The sequence below is a fragment of the Apus apus genome, chromosome 3 (assembly GCF_020740795.1).
Source record: "Apus apus isolate bApuApu2 chromosome 3, bApuApu2.pri.cur, whole genome shotgun sequence".
In the NCBI taxonomy this organism is placed as follows: Eukaryota; Metazoa; Chordata; class Aves; order Apodiformes; family Apodidae; genus Apus; species Apus apus.
This window is the reverse complement of record NC_067284.1, coordinates 41,920,154-41,941,775: the sequence shown is the minus strand read 5'-3', so window position 1 is coordinate 41,941,775 and position 21,622 is coordinate 41,920,154. Positions and strand designations below refer to the sequence as shown.

The 21,622-nt window shown below is 37.2% G+C and overlaps 1 protein-coding gene across 1 annotated transcript in view; it reads right to left on the bottom strand.

Annotated features, from left to right (window-relative positions):
• Nucleotides 1–21,622, bottom strand: part of ROS1 (ROS proto-oncogene 1, receptor tyrosine kinase) — a 71,284-nt gene that overhangs the window by 31,021 nt on the left and 18,641 nt on the right. The window contains exons 15-30 of the mRNA XM_051614301.1: nt 21,150–21,260; nt 19,882–20,063; nt 18,723–18,914; nt 15,244–15,344; nt 13,438–13,652; nt 12,945–13,109; nt 12,183–12,344; nt 11,065–11,327; nt 10,150–10,213; nt 9,285–9,487; nt 8,646–8,857; nt 7,853–8,139; nt 6,719–6,895; nt 4,065–4,282; nt 3,241–3,382; nt 356–588 (exon numbers count right to left, since the gene is read on the bottom strand). Of these exons, the coding sequence (XP_051470261.1) occupies nt 356–588; nt 3,241–3,382; nt 4,065–4,282; nt 6,719–6,895; nt 7,853–8,139; nt 8,646–8,857; nt 9,285–9,487; nt 10,150–10,213; nt 11,065–11,327; nt 12,183–12,344; nt 12,945–13,109; nt 13,438–13,652; nt 15,244–15,344; nt 18,723–18,914; nt 19,882–20,063; nt 21,150–21,260 (2,927 nt within the window). The remainder of the gene's footprint in view (nt 1–355; nt 589–3,240; nt 3,383–4,064; nt 4,283–6,718; nt 6,896–7,852; nt 8,140–8,645; nt 8,858–9,284; nt 9,488–10,149; nt 10,214–11,064; nt 11,328–12,182; nt 12,345–12,944; nt 13,110–13,437; nt 13,653–15,243; nt 15,345–18,722; nt 18,915–19,881; nt 20,064–21,149; nt 21,261–21,622) is intronic.

Below are 21,622 nucleotides of genomic sequence, written 5' to 3'. Positions count from 1 at the left end.
CCCAGTTTCAGGTGTCCTCCTTTGAGAACAGAGGTTACCAGTCACTTGACTCTCTCTTAGGATGGTGCATGATGTATCAGGGCAGTAACAGCAAAACTGCAGCAGAAATTCCTGTTTACTCTTGAGATCTGTGCTTTGCTCCCCAGAGAGAAAATAACTCCATTCTAAAGATTTTATCTGAACAACCTATGTAGGAATAAACTGTGATGGTTAATTTTTCTTAAGATTAACAGACTGAGGGAAGTCTGCCAAGATCAACTCACATATTTTCAAATGACACATATAGATATAGAGAAGAGCAGCATACAGATTTGCAAGTTAGTGAACAAACAGGTAAAGCTGCCTGTAGTTATACCTTGAATAAATTGTTTGCTCCAGATTGGAGCCCGCTGACAGACCAGGCAAGTATCCCATTTGGAAATTCACTTTGTCGCAAGGGTGTCGCTGGGACAGGAGGTAATAAATTGACAGATAATTGATAGCGAATGGATTCTAGAGGTGCATTTGGCTTCAAAGGTTCACTCCAAGATATGTTGATGGTGGTGTCAGACAAAACTACTGTCTTAATGGAATCAACTGCTTCTGGTACTGAAACAGAAAGAAAAAATTATCTCCTTTTTTGTACAGACCTTACTAGAGGTTTGCTCGTTTTATTTTTAAAGAAGTCACTGGGGAAAGAAAAAAAGTTATAAGCATATGAATATGATCCATCTACAGGACTAACACGCTAACATGTAAAACTCATGTTAGTGTAGAGTCAGCCAGCTGCAGACTAGTTTAAAATATTTTGAGGGACTGTTTTTGTATCTCTTTGGCTGCCCTACCATCTAAGCAGAGGAAAAAAAAAAAAAACACAGATGCTGTCCTATACCACTACATAAATAATCGTATCACTGAATTGCTAGTCTCTCTTAGTTTCCTAATCAGGGTCTCAGATGTGAATTTAGTATGGTGCTTATTTGGATATGCACTAGAAAAAGTACCCATGGGCTATTCCCATTGGAAAATCTTTTATTGAACAGGAAAGTCTGAAGGAAGAAACCTCCAAACTTGGCATTGCTTGCCATCATTTACAATTTTTTCTCAGAAACACATGGTCTGGTTGAGTTGTGCAATCAAAAAACTGGGTTGCTGGTCTGATGTCCATTTCAGGTGATTACTCAATTATTTTGGAAAAATCAACCCTTCGTTTGAAGATTTGAGATCACAGACTTTGAAATGGTATGTGGCATGCTCCAACTCTGCACTAAGAATTCTTTTTTCCAATTGAACTTACCAGGTAGGTAAAAAGTTAACAAGTCATTACACTAGGTTCCCCACACATGAGAATAGTGGATACATATGCTATAACTTATGCCTTAGTAGCAAGGATAGAGGTTAAGTGAAATATGCAGAAGCTAGACTAGTAAAGAAGACAAATTTCTCATTTCCCTAGCAAGAATATATGTGGAGCAAGAGTGACACTCTGTGGCAAGAGCAATGCATTCATTTTTCCAAGCTGTTTTCCTTTTCTTCATTCCCTCTATCTTGCTATTTGTTGGAAAGTACAAATTAATCCAAGATTCTTCCATTTCATTAGAGAACTGAGGAAAAGACAGAGGGAATTCACACAGCTTCAGAGGTGAAATAGCATACACAGTTGAAAAGGCTACAGAAGCATCTGATTACAATTTAAACTAACAGTTACATTCATGAATATGAGAACATAAGTAAGTGCCAGGACACATATCCTGGTTGGAAATTTTTCAAGAAATTGTGAAAAGCTCTGAATGTTGATACAAATACATATTAAAAATGCTGAAGGTCTGGGGGCTGATGTAATTTTTTTGTCATTTTGCATTTGTTTGTTTGTTTGTTCTAGGATTTTATTTTGATCCCAGAGTTTTGTTTTGCCCCAACTAGAGAAGCCTGTTCTGAGTTTCATGTTTCATTTTAACTTGAGACTGAAAAATTCCATTTCACTGGAGCAGCCCAGTCTCCCATTTCATATTCTAACCTTTTTTCACACTGAAGGGTGGACATTGCTGGTTCAGTTTACCACAAAAAGAAGCAACCATGTAAATTCTTGCTGCATTCATTAGTATTCAGTTGAATAACAGGCCGTATAGAATCTGGATGCTCTTGATGATGCTTTCTTTTCCCTTTTCTTTTGTTTCTCATACTTTTCTTTTTTTTTTTTTCAAAAGCAACTTAGTACTCAAGAGAAAACCTTTACAATAAATTACAGCTTTCACTTGCACTGCATCTTGTCTAATATAGACACCACCATGTGCAGGTTTTCCCCAAATGTAACCTTGGCTTATTGCTTTTTGAATGCTTCCCGCTTTTCCAGAATGCGAGCTGTGCTCCTGTTATCCTTTTCTAGGCTACAGCTACCTGCTCCCTCAGATACTGCTGCAAGCTCTTGTCCCCATCTTCTTCCATTACATCAGCAGGTCACACCTCATCACAGAACACATAGGTAGCGCTGCTGAAACATGATTACACTTGGCTGCCTTGCCATCATACCTTGGCCTCTTTCACTCATACCTCTCTCACTCTTTCACTCCCACTGAAGTTTCTTAGCTTCTTTCTGCCATAAAAAGGTACATTTACTGATGCATGCATTTATTTGTAGGTAATCTCTAGCCAGTTTACTCTCTGTTCTAAATGACACAGTGAACACTGAAGTTCAAAGTACAACTCCTAAGCTTTCCTCTGGTGTCAAAGGGGCCAAGAGGGGCACATCAAAATTCTTGAAACCAACTGAAAACCTGCTATTTGCATTCAGGCCAAGAGAATTGAAAATGACATGTTGTCTTTCCAGTCTGGTACAGAAGAAATCAAATCCACATTACCCTAAGAAGCAGTAATTATGAATATAATGTCCAGCCAAGGCGAAAAATTGTAATGAATGGATACATAACACACATATCTAAACATATGTAACCACATACACATTCAAAGACAACTTACTATAAATGTAGTCCAGGGCAAAAACTGCAACTGTTTTGCCATTTTTAACCAGAGTTTATCTTTCCTCAGGAATCCGGTGAGCAAAAGCATTAGAGAATACCTATAAGTCTTAAGAATATTAGAGATTCTTCAAATCTGGTTGCCAAAACCTTGTTAAGATCTACACGAGTTACTTATTAAGCAGAAAATGTCTCTGCTCTCTGGTTTGCAAGACAAACTTAAACACACCTTTTTTTAACTGAGATGAGAATTCTGTTTGAAACCGAAACAAAATGTGAAACAAACCTCCATACAATGTTGTGGCAATTATCTCTTTTCCCATAGGCAGCACTTCCTCATCTGAATAGTAGTTTTTCACTGCAACTTGCACGACATAACTTGAAAATGGCTGTAAATTGTCTATGGCTGCTATAGGACCCTGAAATTCCTGTAATTTGAAATTATATAATAAACATATATTCTTAGAGAAGGGTCATATGTCACACTAATCAACTGTCAATGAAAGGAGTGTTATAAAATCGTTATTGTTTTTGTGTTTAAAACACTTCAGTGTTTAAAAAAGAATGCTAAAATCACAGTTTGGGTAATAGGTCACTGCAGAAAACACGTATCAAAAAACAAGCTGAGGTGTATTTATCATTAATATAGTAGCATGTTGTTCAGAGGCTGGTACTTAAATAGGAAATGGCAAAGTAAAAAAAAAATAATAAAAAAAAAGTAATGTAACAGAAGAAAAAATTACTAAGGCAAGTACAACTACCAAAAACACATAAAGGCAAGCCACATGGTTGCTGGACAGGCTTGAGAGTTATTTAAATAGATTAACATCAACCACAACCACTCTTTTTACAAGTAGAAACTGAAGACCTGTTTCAACAGGATTTTAGAAAAGGCATGTTAAAAAGCAGAGAAGTACTTCCACAAAGGAAAGCCAAGGAATCTACCATGTAACGCATACCAAGGAGAATGAGGAATTACTGTTGGAAATGTGGAAATGGAAAACTCCCTGATAGAAAGTTATAGAATTATTTACAAAATGATCTGAAGCAATATCACATTCCCTGTTTGTATACCATATTACATGCATTTTGGTTCCAAAATAGCCGTACCAATGGTTTTTGCTGTAGAGCAGACAAACGGTAGCTTGAGTTCCTGTCGTAGCCAGTAATTTGTCTGAGAAACACCAGATACGTTGGCGTAGGCTGTGATATGCCGGGGCATAACTGCTCTGGTACAACAGATGGCAAGTTTAGTGTAAAACTGGTGTTGGTCATACCAAAGACAGTCAGTTCTTCAGTGTCTGGCACTAGAATCAGGCATCTTTTATCTAGGAAAGACATCAGAAAAAAAAATTTAATTACTTTACAAACAATCCAAACTCGCATGAGATTCTACTGGCATTCCTATGATAAAATGTAACTGCAAATTATTCTCTCTGCTTTCAACAATAGAAAGAGAAAGAAAATCTCAGATGGATGCACTTTTTTTATGATTTTCATGGACAAAAAAATAACAGTCACCAAAGTAAAGTCTCATTTATCTTTTATAAGATACATATTTACTAAAGGTACCTATTTGCTAAACATACAGATTTGCCAAAGAACTTAGGTTCGTCTTTAAGTACCTAAATATCTTGGAAATCCAGATTGTATTTGATCACACTGATAAGTCCAAATTTGCTTGTTACAGGAAAGATAGAAATGCAGAATAGAAGGTACCTTTCTCTACCAATTAAATGTTACCTCTCTTTTCTTCCAAACAGCTTCTCATGTGTAAAATTCATAGTAACAATAGGGAAAGGAAAGACAAATTTTGGAAGGAGAAAAGGATTCTATAGGGATAAAACAATTAAAAAGCTACTTTCTGATAGGAAGCAAAAAGTAACAGAAGAAAACTCCTGATCACTTGATGTATTTTTAGAAAGAAATTTAAAATTAATTAAACGGACTTGCTGCCAGGAAGAAAAATATTAAGTTCCTAGCATGGGGAAGATGGTCCAATGACAAATGTTTGTCCATAGCCCAGGACACTGATCTCATTGTGGAGAGCTTTTCTCCCTAATGAACAATGCTGCCATTGCTACCAAAGTCAGGCTCATGCATATAAGGGAACGAGAATAAAAAAGTCTGTTCAACAGAAATACATGTAGGGTTGACTTTTTGTCAATTTTATACGTACCTAAAGCAGTAAAACTCCCATGGGAAAAGTCCCAGATGAAATAAAGAACTGAGTAATTTTCAGAGTTAAAGTTTCTGCCAGGCAATTCAACTGAAATGTGTTTATCCTGACAAGAAAATCCTTCACTACGTATTCAGTCCCCTTCCTCCTTGCCCCAAAGAGAAATCATTCTCTCACAGAATCTGACAGGACAATAATTTTCACTGAGTACTTCTGATGTCTTAAATGATCAACTGACATCATATCTCTGGATGGCAATTAAACAGGTTAGAATGAAAAGAAAATCTAGCCATACTCCTTGTTCACATCACAAAAGCACTCAAAAGCATGTCAGTCAACCCAGCTGGTCTTTGCAAACACCACTTTTTCACATTATACACCATTTGCTTTCAGTATCAAGAAGAAGAAAGTGTTTTTTTTCTCATTTTATTATGTTCATTTACTTTTATCTTAAACTTATGTGAATGATTCCATGCATTGCCTCATCCCTCAAAACCCGCAAATGAGAAGGCAGTGTATTCCTCCAAATATTTTTGCAGCAGTCAGTGTAAAGAAGAAGAGTTTTGTGGGGATCTCTGAGCAGAAATAATCCCTTTGGACTTAAACTCGCTTCTTTTCTTTCTGCACCAGCTAAGCCTGGGGTCTTTTCAGGAAAACCCATCCCTGAGGATTGGTACATTCTGTACCAGGGCCAAACCAGGCTCCTGCACCAATGCCAAGACCATACAGGCCTCATGGGAACCAACTTGCCCAAAGTGCTGGTAAGAATAGCGTGGACACTGGTGAGAGCCACTGCAGGCAGGAGTAACTCTACTGGTTGTCCAACACAGTGTGCAATTATCTTAAGAAGTCCATCCTGTTAAAATATTCTTCTGTATATTTGTCAGATTTCTATGCAAAACTGAAGTTAAAGAATAATTTTGAATATATTCATCATGCTTGTACCTGTTCTAAACCTCTCCATTTACAAACATAATTCTTACAGGTACTATGACTCTAACTTCCCAGTAAAACCTATTTTTACTTATTTCATTATAATTCTGCAACGGTTTGTTTAAAATATAAGGAATTCTAAGAGAAGCCTGGATATGCGATAATAAGAGCTGTAATTGCCTCTCATTTTAGTAAGCAGAATTCTTATTTTTTTGTGTTTGCAAGGGCAGACATTATTTTTTCAGCTCTGCATGCTTGTGACCAACACCAGAAACTTGTATCATAATAGGGATCGCTATCAAACCCCTACTAGAACACTTAGTGGACACATTTGCTATTTTTCTGCGCTTTAATATGTGTCACCTTTTCTAGATCTCTAGGTTTGACTTACCTTTGAAAATAGGCATGGTTTGACATTAGCATCCTGAGCCTTTGAAACATGGGCATCATCATGACCTTTCATGTGATCCAACACAAGGTCAGTCCTTGTATTAAACCTTTTTAAAATGTGTACAGTGAATTGTTTCCCTCTAGAAAGTACCTGAATCCACAAAGCATGCTCTACATAAACACATACAGCATGATCTGCAACTCAAATACATGCTCTGAATGAAATTTTTTACATGTACAAAACAACCCAAATCCCCTCTACCTGGATACAATTGCATCACCGAGTTGTAGGCTAAGATTTTTAGCTCATGATGTGCTCTCTTCTGAAGAAAGTGTCTTGTGCTTTCTTTATTTGCTAGCCAAATTTCAGTGTATGCCTCTGTTTCAATGCTCCAGTATATAAATATTTTATCCACGGTCAAGCTGCCAATTTTCCCACCTGTAGGAAAACATTGCATAGTTACGCTTCAGAATAAACCCTGAACTGACAATTTTACAAGAGCAGATGGTTGCTTGTATTCACAGTAAGTCAATATAGGTGAATATCTTGGTCATAACACATCCTCAAAGACCTCCCCTGAAAAAGAAATTTTTAATATTTTCCAATAGGCCTTTGTTATTTCAGCTTACAAGTGTAAATTTGAAGGCTTTTTACTATCCATAAGTATGAGAACTGCAATTCAATTAACAAACACCAGAAATGAAACACAAGAGTGACTGCTGTCTGTAGGAACTTCATTTTTCCAAGGTGAAAACCACAGTGCTCTACCATCTCCCAGGAACAATTAACACAGCTCCTCTGGCAACAGAACAGCTTTACCAGCATTCCTCCAGAATTGGGCTGAAAAGTGAGCAACCAAGATTGTGTTACCATTACAAGAAACGCAGCATAGATAAATATTCATACAAGACTCTACCTGCATTAAATACCCTCCCTACATACTGACCTCTTCAATGCCACTTTCAGGCATAACTTGAGATGGTGCTGAATCTTTTAATTGAGATTCACTGTGGTAGGTGTATCTGATATGAAACCCTAGCAAAATAATGTGTTAATACTTTAAGTGAAATCTATTGGCAAGTAGCACTTGAGCCTGCAGCACGTCCATTTGATTTACATCTTACTAGAATAAATACTTGCATCAGTAAATGTCCTCACATTATTCTTTCTCTTAGTTTGTATCAATAAATAAATAAATAAATAATGCTATAAATAAATACAATTAAAAAAAACACAACTGGAAAAACAGAACACAACAGGTGTTATCCATCTTGCCTATAGATTAATCAATTTTATAAAGCAAGTGCTTCAGGAATTTGGCTCAAATGAACACTGTCTGATGTAAGAGACAGTGAGAATCACAAACTACCTAGAAACATAACAGAGCTCTCAGACCTCGAAAAATTGGTATTTTGGTAATTCTCCAGCAGTGGCAACCATCCACATCTGAGGCCCATATTTCATCTCTTCCTCTGATAAAGAGCAGCTGGGGATTCTTGGAGTCAGACACATCAATACTCATAGGTCTTCCCAGCTGTGATTCTGCCACGTTACAGGTGCAGTTGTTCCTCACAGGTTCTTCTGCTGATGTGTATCCCAAAATGTGGTGCATGGAGTTATTCAGAATATCATAATAAAATATGTGGCTGCCATAATCAAGCTCTTCCATCCAGTACAAGCGGCTATCAAATAAAACACATGGCTTACAGTATAAAACCTTCAATCTAAGCAATATACCCTAAACACATGTACATAACATGTACATGACTACAGTCACAAACATCCCCAACATTTAAAACAAAGGAACTACAGGAGCATACCTGCAGAGTGATTCCAGGTGTTTGAAAGATATTTTTGAATGGAAGCTCACAATAACTGACTATTCTGGATAAAACAGTTACTGTAAAAAATTGTTATCTGGTGCTGACTTTCATTTCCATCACTTGAAGAACCTATCGGTATTGAAGTATTACTTGAAGTCTTTACTCAAACACAGACATCTTTTTGAAATTACTTATGTCCAGGCTCAATTAGCAATATAAAAATCGAACTACATCCAGAAATTTCTGAGGTCAACACAATGCAAAAGACTCATATACTATAAAAACTCCCTTTCGGTCCTTGACAAATTTAATGAAAATCACATTTAAAATACACTTGAAAAAGTTGTTAGCAATATATGCCTTACCTTAAGAAAGGATATGTCAACAGACATGATACAGTTGAATTCTTTTTACCCAGCTGTATGTTCAAGGCTTTTAAAGATTTTTTCTTCAGCTCCAGATCAATATAAAATATGTGAGTTTCATTCCATGGTGTTTTTAGAGCAACAAAGAGATGTCTTGCAATCCAGTCAACTGTGATGGCTGTAGCATTGTGAAGATGTGCATCTTGGAAAAACTTAGGAAAAAAATAAAAGCATTACAAAGCAGATGTCAGTAAAATTGCATATGTTTAATAGGAAAACCTTACCAATGCCATATTCTGGCCTATTCTAATAGCTATTGATGATTATAAAAAATTGAAATCCAAGTTTTATTATATTATATATTTTTTTATTGTACTACTGGAAAGGAAAATTATCCAGCTATCCACATTACATCTCATACAAACTGACAGTCATTAAAAAATGTCTTCCCAGTTCTGTTTTCCCCACTGTGTTTTGCCATTAAATGTGCTGTGTTCATTATGTTGCTTTTTTTCTGTATCAAATATGTATGTTTTGCTTCTTCAAAAATATAATTAGCCCAACAATAATTACAATAATGGCTACATATTCTCATAGATTCTCTCAAGAAAGGGAATGAAGTAACAAACAAAGGAATACCTGAAAATGTGAAGTATCTTGTACATTCAGAAGAAAAAGAGAATCTTTTACTATATAGTACATTTTGTCATCATTAGCAATATAACAGACGTCCTTTACATTTGTCTGTGCTGAAAATTCCCATATGGTTTGATTATTGTCTATGTCAGTAAGAAACAACTTGTTGGTAGAAACAGTTATCAGAGTTGGGACAGGGAAAAGATCTGGAAGGAAAAGGGCATAGCAGAATTTATTAAAAAAACATTCTAGAAAACAACAGCCATTCATAAGGAAAGCAAGGACAAGATAAAAATAAACGAAGGCCCTGCACAAATTATATTTAGTTATATGTCACAGGAAATAAATAAAATAGTGTTACCTTCTTGTCATCACATGCAAACTCCTAAGATCTTTTAAATTATATTTTGGATGCTTACGTAACAAATTTAAGCCTAGTAAAAGCAAATTTGCTCACTTAGTTACCTTTAACAACCCAACTAGGAATAGCCTATGATCCCTAGTAGATCTCCAACTCTCCCAGTTACCTTTGCAGCACAGTTAGAAATACTCTATGATCTCTAGCAGCATGCAGGTTACAGATTAAAACCTGCTGTTCCATACTACCCTGGGGTTGTTTAGAAAAGTTTATTTAGCATAGTTTTGAGAAAATTCTTTAAAATCCTGAAATTTATTCTAATTATAAGAAATGTGTTTATCATTTCATGTCAGAAGCTATAATTATTTCTTTGTGGTGTCTACTGTAAGGTGGAACAAATGTCACACTAAATGTCAGAGGCTGTTGTTTATCAGATTATCTCATTCCTGTACTGTCCATTTCACTAGCTGTTACACACACACCATGAGATGGCATCTGAGTTGTCCATACCTGATGAATTCCTCTCTGCTATATCAGACAAAGGTCCTGGACCCACAGAGGTGAAGGCTTGCACCTGCAAGACAGAAGATTGCTACATATGTTAAGAAGCAACATAAATAATTGCATTTGGGAGTCTGCAAAGTCATGATTAATGACAAAGCCAAAACCAGATCCCCTGAGTGCTCAGCTAGGAACATACGCGTGTGCTCTGTTTGCCCTAAGACTGTGCCAGTGGGTTCAAAAGCTACATTCAGGGTTGGACCATGGCTATTGAGATAATTTTAAGCAATGGCCCAGGCAGTGACAAGTCATGCTACTTCTATCAATTAGAGCTCAAAGAACACCAGAGAGTCTTGTCACCTTTCCCAGACAGGAGCAGTTCCTACTGTTGGGTGATTTTGCAACCAACATGGTGTTCTCCCCCATCAGCATTTGGCCTATTACATGCTCTGGTGTTTTAAACTTGTCTTTTATGCATGTGTTCTGTGTGTTCCAAACTTTTTATCACAATGAAAACATGACCTCTTGACAAGTTTTAATACAGAAGTAAGTCTCTGTTCACAGAAGCCATGTAAGTCCTTGCATTTCTCCCTTGATCTGTGGCTCCGTTTTAATAGCCTGTCACTCTCCACCAGCAACTTGCAGCTTTTAGCAGTGGCTTTGGGAGACCTGTAGAAAAGTTTCTTTCAGGCCTCCCCAGACCTGTCAATATTGCAACATTACTTTGCACCTTATTTAGTACAAAATACAACATGTAGAATAATTAAGCCAGGTAACAAAAGGTGAGACAGTGAATCAGCAGTTCCACAGGCAGAAACCACAAGTTCTTGCCCCAAGACCAATACACGTCTTAAGCAAAGACGTCAGGCTGCGCTGATAACATCTACCATTTAGTATGAGATAAGCTCAGAGATTTTTTCATACCTGAAACCTTACTGTGAGGTTAGGAAGCACATCCCTGAGAGAAAAGAGCATCAAGGTGGGTTTGACATTGCTTGTGTTCCACTCTGTAAAAGTTTCAGCAGTTGCATTCTGACTCAGTAGTTGATAGTAAACTCTAAACTGTGTTAATACTCCGTTGTTCCTTTTAGGCCCGTCCCACCTGAACTCCACAAGGACTTTCTCATCAGTTTTATGTAAGTTATTTTGAAATACATATATTCTAGGGTTTGTAGGGGCCGAAGGAACTGTATGAAAAAGAAAAAACATACAACAAACAAAAACTGATAAAAAACTCAGAGTGAAGTACTCCTATTAAAACACAAACTCTACTTCAAAATTAACTCTTCTAGTTTTGCCCCTGAATTTTACATTCCCAGTGCTGACAGAGACAGATAGAAATTGGTGAGGCATAAATTGTAAAGGAATATCTAAACTTTCATGCTAATTCCTTTTTGGTTTTCAGTGGTGTGTAGATATCAGATCTTACCTTGCTTAGCAAAAAAAGTGCTGTATGAACAGAGACAAATGCATTCCTGCACTCAAACTGGGACATAACTATTTAGCCAAGTCCTGTTGGTAACAGTGGAGCTGCCAGAATTGTCACAATATAAAGCATACCCTACTCCCCCTTCTAGCCACTTCATTCTGCTGCAGCTCATATGCTTTCTCAGTGTTCCAGTGAATCAGCAGTGTATTTTAGCTGCCTTAACTTTTACCTACATAAGTGCAAAAATATACACACTGAAGTAAACAATAAAACGTTCATCACCTTCATTAAAAACTTAATATGGTTAATATATTACATGCAGCCTTTGATCGTCATTGTAATGGGTCTGAATTTCTTTTTCTTGCTCATATTCATAGGTATGTGGTAGATATATTGCCATGCAGCTTCTGTTCAAAATGTTATTGCTGCAGCTGTGTGCATTTAGGTGTGCAGTAGATAATTGCCAAAGATATTAAATAACATGTCCTTGCAATTCTGCCTGTAGATGACTAGCCCTTAAAGCTGCTCATTCCTCTCCAGGGTTTTACTTGCTGACACAGACCTGGTCCCAGTACCTGTTACAGGGGAGGAATGGAACATAAAATTCCAGTACCTCCTTCAGGAGCTTGAAGGATTACAGATGTTGTTGGAGCCGTGCCCCAGTATGTGTATGGAGTGACAGTAAAATCAAAGAGTGCAAATGGTTCCAACCAATCAACTCGGTAGGATGGCACTGTCAGGTTACGGGGGTGGAGGCACCGTTCACTCTCCAAAGACTGTGAATGAAATTAAATAAAATAGAATAAAATAAAATAGTTTTTCCCTCCCAGAAAGGCCTTCAGTTTTCCAAAATTCCCCTGACTAAGCTGGTCAACTAATTCAAGACAGAGCATCTCTTCCTGTGAGTGATCATCGTTTCATCAACTCCTGTGGCCCTGTAGCAATGTGTAGCAGTCTGCTAGCAATCTTGCCCTCTGAATTTAAAGCACAGCCTGCCAAAAGTGTTAGAATTAAGTGTGGATGAAGGCTAGATTCCACATTCAGGCAAAGGCTCTCCCATTGGCACCTCAGACGACGTTACTGTCTCAGAGTGAGTGCTAACGGTTTTCTCACACTTCGAGCACTGAGAGCTCCTCACCCACAGTCCAACATCTCAGCAGCTAGTCCAGACCTACTGCTAAGCTTGTGTTGCTCCCATGGTGGCCTCAGTGGTGGAGAAACAGGACAGCTTGCTTGATACTTATAGTTTAGTTTGGTTGCTTGAACAATTCATAAATGCTAGAGGAGAAACAAACTGTATTTCTGTTTAAAAACAGACACATTAGCAAGTAGATGCAATAATATATGGAGATAATAAGAAGGGATTGCATGAATATCCTCACTTGAAGAGCTTTTGATCCCACGCAGTAAAAGACGGTTCCCCATTCCACCTTTGTGGAGGGACTCCAAGTGATGTGAAAACCTGAAGATTTTCCTTTAATCCGGAAGGAAGATTCTGGCACTGAATCTGGAATCACTTTTGGTATGAAAGAAAAATTCCCTGTCCATAAAAAGAGGAAGAAATAATAATAATTTAAGGAGTGTGACCAATGGGTAGACTTTTCAAACCTGACATAAAACATTAGAGTACTATGGAGAATCCTGGAAGCTGTCACTAGATAGAAACAATAACACCACAATGTATTCTTTTTACTTACACCCATTAGCTTCTATAATTGTATATTATGCAGGTATAGCCTGATATATTTATTAATAAAAAGTTGCTGTTGTTCTTATATTTTGTCAAATTGCAAAAGAATTTGAAGAATGAAGAATTACAGGCTGATGATTACTTTTATTGAGGAGCTTAGATAAAGAAAAGTATGCACCTGGCAAAGGTTTAAGTGACCTGTGAACAAGGGTAAAGGCTGCAAACTCTGCTGGTTGTGAGAAGGAAACGCTAAGGCTCTGATTGACTTCCTGAGTTGTAATGAACTGAAAACTATTAATCCAGAACAGGCGGCCATTATAGTAATCCAATGCACCCCGAGATATTTCTGAAGTACTCCATGTTGCAAATTCTGTGATGATGGCATTACCACAACTGTGAAGAGAGGTATGAAATTAACAAACTGAAAATACATGTGTAGAGAGAACAAGATTTGTGCAATGTTTGACACATTCATAAATATCTTATCATTCAAATCCCTAATAATCACATAGGAAGCAGGACAACAATTTAAAAAGTTTTATTTATGTTGCCTAAAGCAGAACACTTTTCAGAATGGTATATTGCAGGAGCACCTGCAAAACAAAGTCTTCATTCCCTTGATATAATTTTTAAAAAATATTATAAAATGGCTTAATATTCTGCAATGTGGATGTAGACAACAGAGTATTTTGAAAAATTAGCCTACCTTCTCTCAGCAATTCCACTGAAACTGGGCAGTCTGCTTCACAGCATGAGATTCATTCTTCTTCATTAGGTGAATTTGACCCTCCTAGTTTCCTTGATAATGTTCCATCATTTATTTATTAAACTATATTAACGTTTTCCTCCACTGGCATCACTGCTAAATTAATCTGCATTGGTACTTCTATGTCAAAATTTACAGGTCTTTTTGGTTCCAGCTTTGCTTCCCAATAAGAGTTTAAGTATGTTGTAAGAGGCATCATTTTGCCATCTCAGAAATGTCTTTCAGCTTAGACACATGGTACCAAAACAAATTTGGAAAAGCTTTGACTCACCATCAGGTCCACTAGGATGGATTACTTCTAATCTCTCTATTCTGGCATGCCAGAGACAATGATTTATGGTTGCCAATTGGTTCACAATGCTGCATGTTCTAGCTAAAACTAATCAACATATTGTGATTCTTTAAGTGTTTGCCATTAATGATATGAAGTCTTCAATGAATCAGAAAATTCAGCTCATTCCACACAAAGCCAGCCTGCAACATTATGTGCTCATGTAAAGACAATTACTGTTTGAGAGGTTTGATCAGAAGCTTGCAAAAAAGAAAAGAGGTACTTCCCGTATGAAAAAGCACAAAAGTGCTGTTCCATGAGCCACTACTCATCACCATGCACTTGGCATTTGTAGAACAAACTACCATTTTTCTTGAAGTCTTAATATATATTCAGGCTGACCCATAAATATGGGGGGTTTATTGTTTTTTAAAAAAACAAAACAAAACAAACAAACAAAAAACAAAACAAAAAAAAAACCACCACAACTTTGTCTTTCAAGAACAATGAAGGCATATCAAGCTCAGGATGAGCAAGAGGAAAGTCTGCTGAGTGCTGATTGCTCAGGTGAGGAAGTGGTGTCAGCTCAATTCCTATCCTCCATGTAAGACGAATGAGTAACAGCTCTAAGCACTTGAAAACTGTCAGCTATTGTAAATGCCAAGACAATATAGACAATAAACAGGAATTATTTCCTAAAGCTAAGTGTAAAAAATTATGGTGACCTCATTTCATTTGAGCATCTGGTGTTTCTCTGACTGTGAAGCCATGTTGACAACCATCTTAATGTTCAGTTTACCATCAGCCACGTGTGACCACTAGCTCTTCTTTTGTTTATTGTTAAATTAGTAACTAGTGTGGCCAGCACTGGACAAAACTTGTTTTGAAACAGTACCACAAAAATTAGAAAACACAGACTTTCTTACCTCTGCTAAATATTTACTTACCCTTCTTTGCAAAGAGAAACTCTGTACAGGTTTAGGCATAGACTGTCTTGCATAAGCCAGTAAAGAAAACCATAGGTGAGGTCCAAAGTTAAACCAACCACCTAAGAAAAAAAGAAGTCCAAATAGCAATTTGAAGATGAACATGCCTTCACTTCTGAGGTGTAAGCCCTTAGGCATAACAGTTGTCTAGACAGCAACATTAGCTCTTTGGCAAGAATAGTATTAGAAAAAATAATATTACTACTATGAACATTTATTCTAACACAAAAAGGAGCACTAGAAAAAATAATCTTCTCCTTGGTGGACACCTGCTTATAGCAACTGATTATTTTCTAGATAGTATTTTCTGAGCATCTGTCACAGTGTTCACCCCTGAAGTATCTGAGTACTTCAGATATGATGGCAATAGTGTATCAAGTGATTAGTGGAACTACTTATCAAAATTTTCAGAATACCTCTGATATGTTAATATTCTTTGTCAGAAACAGGTGGTTGATACCCAGCCTGAAAGTCAGAACCTGTTTTGAAATATGTATTTAAGATCTTTTGTCTTTGTTTTCTAGCTTTGAATTTATACATAGAATATTTAATGTGTTGCATTATTTACGGAAAATACAGGCAAAATGTTATTGATGTATTTGGTTAAATGGGAAATCCAAATATTTAATTTTTGGTAAATAATTTTTTATTTAATGAAGAGGGAGTGAGGGAAATGAAACAATCTTCCTGACCCATTACTTCAATAGGTCATCTTCATCTAAAATAAGTGCAAGATTTTTTGTTTCTTTTTAGTAGGATGTAATATTCAAGATAGAGCCTTCTTGCTTTTGCAGTAAACAACAGATTTGATACCATATGCAGAAATAATAGAAATCAGACATCTAATAATCTGTTCTGTGAGTAAAAAAGTGTTTGCTTCCACAAATTAATCTGTTAAATGTTAGCAAGTTCTGTTTATGTCATGTCATTAGCACAGCTTATAAGTTGATAGGGGCCTCTCTGAACATGTTTTCCAGCAGCTCTCAAACTTCTCATCCAAAAACTAGTTGTAGGTATCCTTCTATAATCTTAAATTTTCATTATGGATGTAAGTGGAGCAGTCTTTTTTTTTTTTTTTTTTTTTTGACTCTTCATTAATAAACCACAGAAGATGATGACAGGAAAGCAAAAGCCTTATCACTTAGTTGTCTGTTAGTCCTTATGTAATCACATTCTTGACATATTTCTGTTGACATTGTGTGTCAGAAAATCAAGGTTTGAATGATTGCTCCTGTAGGTTTTCCTGTTAAAAATATCTTACAATATGTATGTGTCTGAGTACATATTTAATCAAGTGTGTTATATTTTATCTCATTTACCTATTCTCCCTCCCACGCTCAACACTGGATTATATCTTCCTGTGTCTATCTTGCTTTTTAAAAAAAACATGTAGATCTTCTTTCCTTGTCCTACATTTTTTTCTGCAACTATTATATTTTCCATAGATGTGCCCAACTTCTTTCTCTTGATCTCTGGACCCTCAGTAATAAAAGGCAAAGAAGCATTTGTACTATTCGTAATCAGGAATTAGGCAGTAATTTAACACCTCCCTTTTGTTGTGCTTCAAAAATAGACAAACATTTTCCATTTCAAGAGAGCTATTATTCTCTGGGCGTGATATGTAATTGTGACCATGCAATGAAACTCCATATCATAAGACGCAACATAAATTTAGCAAATACCCTTTGACTAGAAATACTAATAGGCCATGCCTAGAGGGTCCTCACCCCTCTTGCATACAACGTACTTTGCCACTCTTTCATAAATTACTTTTATCCAAGCAGATTGTACTATATAAACAACTTATTAAGTGCTTTGGAAATTCTGTGCTAGATCCTATATAAATCAGAGTAGCTCTAGCAAAACCAATCAAGCTATGCCAATATGCATCAGCTAAGCTAAACAACTAATTGGAAAACAAAATAATTGTCATAAAAGCATCTAGCTCCAGACAACAGAATTAGACTTTCAAAGCTCTGCCTTCATATTTGTTTAGGAAGCCTATAGACTCCATAATAGTCTCTTATAATTCTACCACTGAGATTTCTAGCTAAAAGGAAGTACAGCTGCACACTGCTGAAGATCCTGTGCTGACCAGCAATCCTTTATTAGAAAAACAGCTAGTAAAAAGCAGTAAGGAAGTAGAGAACATGTTCTAACTGTTGGATAACAGCAGTTAACTGTTACATCTGTGTTTTATTATTGAGGTAAGAGGTACTCCTTCCAGGATAAAGGACTCTATTGTGCAAGGAAGACACATATTATTACTTGTGCAAACAGGTATTTACATATATTTGTGTCTTTATCTGGGACAATAATGACAGCTTGATAACGCAATCATTAAAGAATTTTCTTGCCTTTTTTTTTCTTTTTTTTTTTTTCCTGGTGGGCTTATTTTGGGTTTTATTATCATAAACAAACACCTGTCAGCTATAACTGGTCACTTCCCAATCTAGACATTTTTACTTGGCTTTTTTCCTGAACAAATTTTGGCAGGAGGCTGAGTTCAGGAAGTCAGCGCATACATTAGGGGCAGCACAGAAGCAGGAGAGATGTTTGTTTGTAGGAGGTGTGAATAAGTGGATGGTTGAAGGCTGGTATCACTGACACAGATAAAGGTGTAAAAAAAAAAAATAAATGACAGGAGCAGACAAGCAGTCTTATTGCTGCCAAGGTTCTGGAAAACAAGAAATGTAAGGTTAGCATGAGGCAATTCAGAGAAACAGGTAGTGAATCAAACAAGAAGGGGAAGGAAGTGACATTCACTGCTTAGAATGAACTGCAAATTGTCAATCCTTTGCAACAGATCACCCAGAGGATATGTGATAGGTCTAAGTGTGCCACTGAGCTTGGACAGCATCTATCTTCCCATGAAGGCAGTCCACACCAGCCAGCTTCCATGAAGAGGTGTGGAAAATGCAGTGACCTTTTACAGCACAGACATATCTAGCTACATGTGATGAAAGCTTTTCAGTTCTGTATTTTTCAGTTCTTCTGTACAGACAAAGGCTGTCTCTGCTGCAGCACCTCTTCAGCTTAAAGTGCCACCACCCTGGTGTCTCTGGCAAGTGTCTATCTACTGTGAGGTGGGGAACACCACAGAGGAGGCAGAATGCTATAGATCCCCTGCTGTATATTTTTATGGGAAAGCCAGAACTGACCTTTAGACTTAAGCCATTTGGAAAAACCAAGTACCTTTCACATATAGAGGGAGCTGCATTAGAATGATAAGGACATCTTTAATGTCACATTTTGATGTAAAGGTCTGAGTTTACAATTACAGGCCTGAATTTCATGACAGCTATTACATGATTTAATTCTTACCATGTTCTCAAAATGATATAATAATATTGCAAGGAGAGATCTAACCACTAAAACACCCTCCCCACCCCCATTAAAAAACAACAACAACAAAAACCAAACAAAAAGCCATCAGTCACCTGTTTACCAGAAAACTGTAGCTGCTCTTGTAACATAAGATACTCTTCTCCATTCAGTCTTGCGGTCTCCACTGAATACATTGTGGTCCAGTACAAATAACCATTTACTGAATCCACTACCAGATCGTTCACTTGGAAAGCAACGTGAGCCACAACATCTGTATGGCCTCCCAGTACTGATTTTCTGTAGATCTAGGGACAAAATAATTGCTTTCAGCACCACATCAACCCTGATCCATCAAATACACTTAAGTGACCTTAATGTTTCTATGATTCTATGACTCTTCCACAGACACTTAGCAAAAGCTTATGCAAACCTTAGCCTTTCAAAGCCTAAACCTTTTGCTTTCAAAGTAGAAACATGAAGAATAAGGCAAAAGTATCAGTTAATATTTGCCAGAAAGTAAAAGAAAAAGCTGAAGTATCTCTTCCCCTTGGCTTTCCCAGTTTTGGCAGCCTTCTGTCTGACAGAGTTTCTCACCCACTTCATATTCACTATTTGCAAGTGTAAATGAAGGTGCAAGGCAGTGTGAAATCTGGCCTCCTAGCTCCAGTTTTTAAAACAGCTTCTGACTTCACACTTACAAGAAACGAAAGGCATAATTTGACAGCACTGCATAAATTAGCACCATAATTTTGAAGTCAGATACCTTTTAAACAATTCACATGTCAATGTTCCTGATATGAGAGTGTACAGAGTGCAACGGTAATTATTCTTTTATCTGCAGTGATCTGCAAAATATCACAAGTACAGAGGCCAATCTTGAAAATCGTTGTGTAAACAAATCATGTCATATTTGATTAAAATAAAGTCCATCTATTTCTTCACTGAGATCAACCTGGCAGCCTCCATTTTCATGATCTTTACTTATTTTTACAATGCTGAACCCAGCAAAACTGTTGATAGTATATTTGATTTGCCTGTTTTATTCCATATCCTGTATTAGTGAATATTACTGAACATTTTGTCCCAAACTTCTGTTTAAGTCTGGAAAATCACACAAGGGAAGAAAGGCCTCCTTATTCTACACTGTAACAGCAAAGGTCCAAATGCATCTCAGGTTGCAAGAAGTAAGAATTATATTCCCAAATACCTTTTTACAGTCTTTCTTATTGACTATGGGGTTTTTTTCCTTTTAAGAAGTGCAGCTATACCTACCGTATTAGCTTTGCCAGCCCAGTACAAGCATTGACCCAGCCAGTCAAAAGCCAACATCCTTGCATTTCTGATGTCAGATACGTAAGTATTTTCAGTATTACCCTCTTTTTTGTTCAGTGACCAGGTCTGAACTTCCCCCATGGAATTAATCCAATAAAGAGTGTCATTAAACCAGTCGAGGTCTTGAAGAAAAAAGGAAAGATAACAAGCGTGTTACAAGCGTGTAAATAAAAAAACATATTTTCTTAAAGAATAAAAAGTAGCAACACACTTCAGTTAAAAAAAAACAAAGAAAAAAACACTAAAAAAACCCACAATCTAACAAAACCCAAACCAATACAAATTAATAGTTAGACTCAGTTAACATTACAATAAATACTTCCTTATAGGAATACAATCTGGAGCCCCCAACATAAGACAAAGGGCATGGAGCTCTTGGAATGAGCCCAGAGGAGGGCCATGAAGACAATTAGAGGGTTGGAGAACCTCTCCTATGAAGACAGGCTGAGAGAGCTGAAGTTGTTCAGCCTGGAGAAGAGAAGGCTCCAGGGAGACCTTATAGTGGCCTTCCAGTACCTGAAAGGGGCCTACAGGAAAGCTGGGGAGGGACTTTTTACAAGGACTTGTAGTGAGAATGCAAGGGGTAATGGATCAAAACTGGAAGAGGGGAGATTTAGGTTAGACATTAGGCGAAAATTCGTTATTGTGAGAGTGGTGAGACACCAGAACAGGTTTCCAGGGAAGTTGTGGCTGCCCCCTCCCTGTAGGTATTCAAGGCCAGGTTGGCTGGGGCACTGAGCAACCTGGTCAAGTGGAAGGTGTCCCTGCCCATGCAGGGGAGTTGGTTATACGTGATGTTTAAGATCCCTGCCAACCTAAACCATTCTATGATTCCATGATGCATATATACTACATACAGAGCTATATATATTTATATACATAACCCTGAAGATTATACATGTATGACATACATTGGGATGCTGAAGGCACAATTATTTAGCTCAGAGAGTTGATTTTAACTCGGTTGCAATTGTGGTTCTTTCAGTAAGGTTTCACTAAGGATTAAGTTGATGCATGAAGGAGAAGAGAGAGGATGGACACAAAGGCTTGGCTCAGTAAATGCGTTCAGTTCAATGAACAGTACTGCATTCAGTTCTAGACTGCTGCAATGACAACTCTTCTCTTTCAAGTCTATTGATGGCATTTATGGATAACTAATAAACGGTAACAGGTCTGCAGGAGAGGCATGCAGTTTCCTTGGTAATTACCTGAAACATTTCTCATATGAAGATAGAGGAGTTCTCCTGGCCCATAGCTATCCAACCGCTGCTTCCAGAGGCCTTCAGCCCCCGCTGCCAAAATATATGGTTCTTCTTCAGCTGATAAAGGAAGAAAACTGCAGTTGTGCACACCAACAAGCAATTAATGTATAACATTTGTATTTCAATAGCAGGGTTCGTCTTTCTAGAAAGTTATAGAAGCACAGTAAAAACTGGCCCATAAGAAATAATGGACAAAGAAGAAAAGCATGAAAACAACATAATTTCAGAAACTCAGAGATTCAAGGCAGGTTTAGATGCAGAACAATAAGGAAATTTGGAACCCTATTAGATGCCTAAAACCCACTGTAGGCTTGGACCCAGCCCCACTGAAGTCAGGCAAAAGAAAACCCTACTATCAAGTGCCAGTCCAGTACCTTAAGCTGAAAGCTATTTTCCCTTCAAATACAGGTTTTTATTGG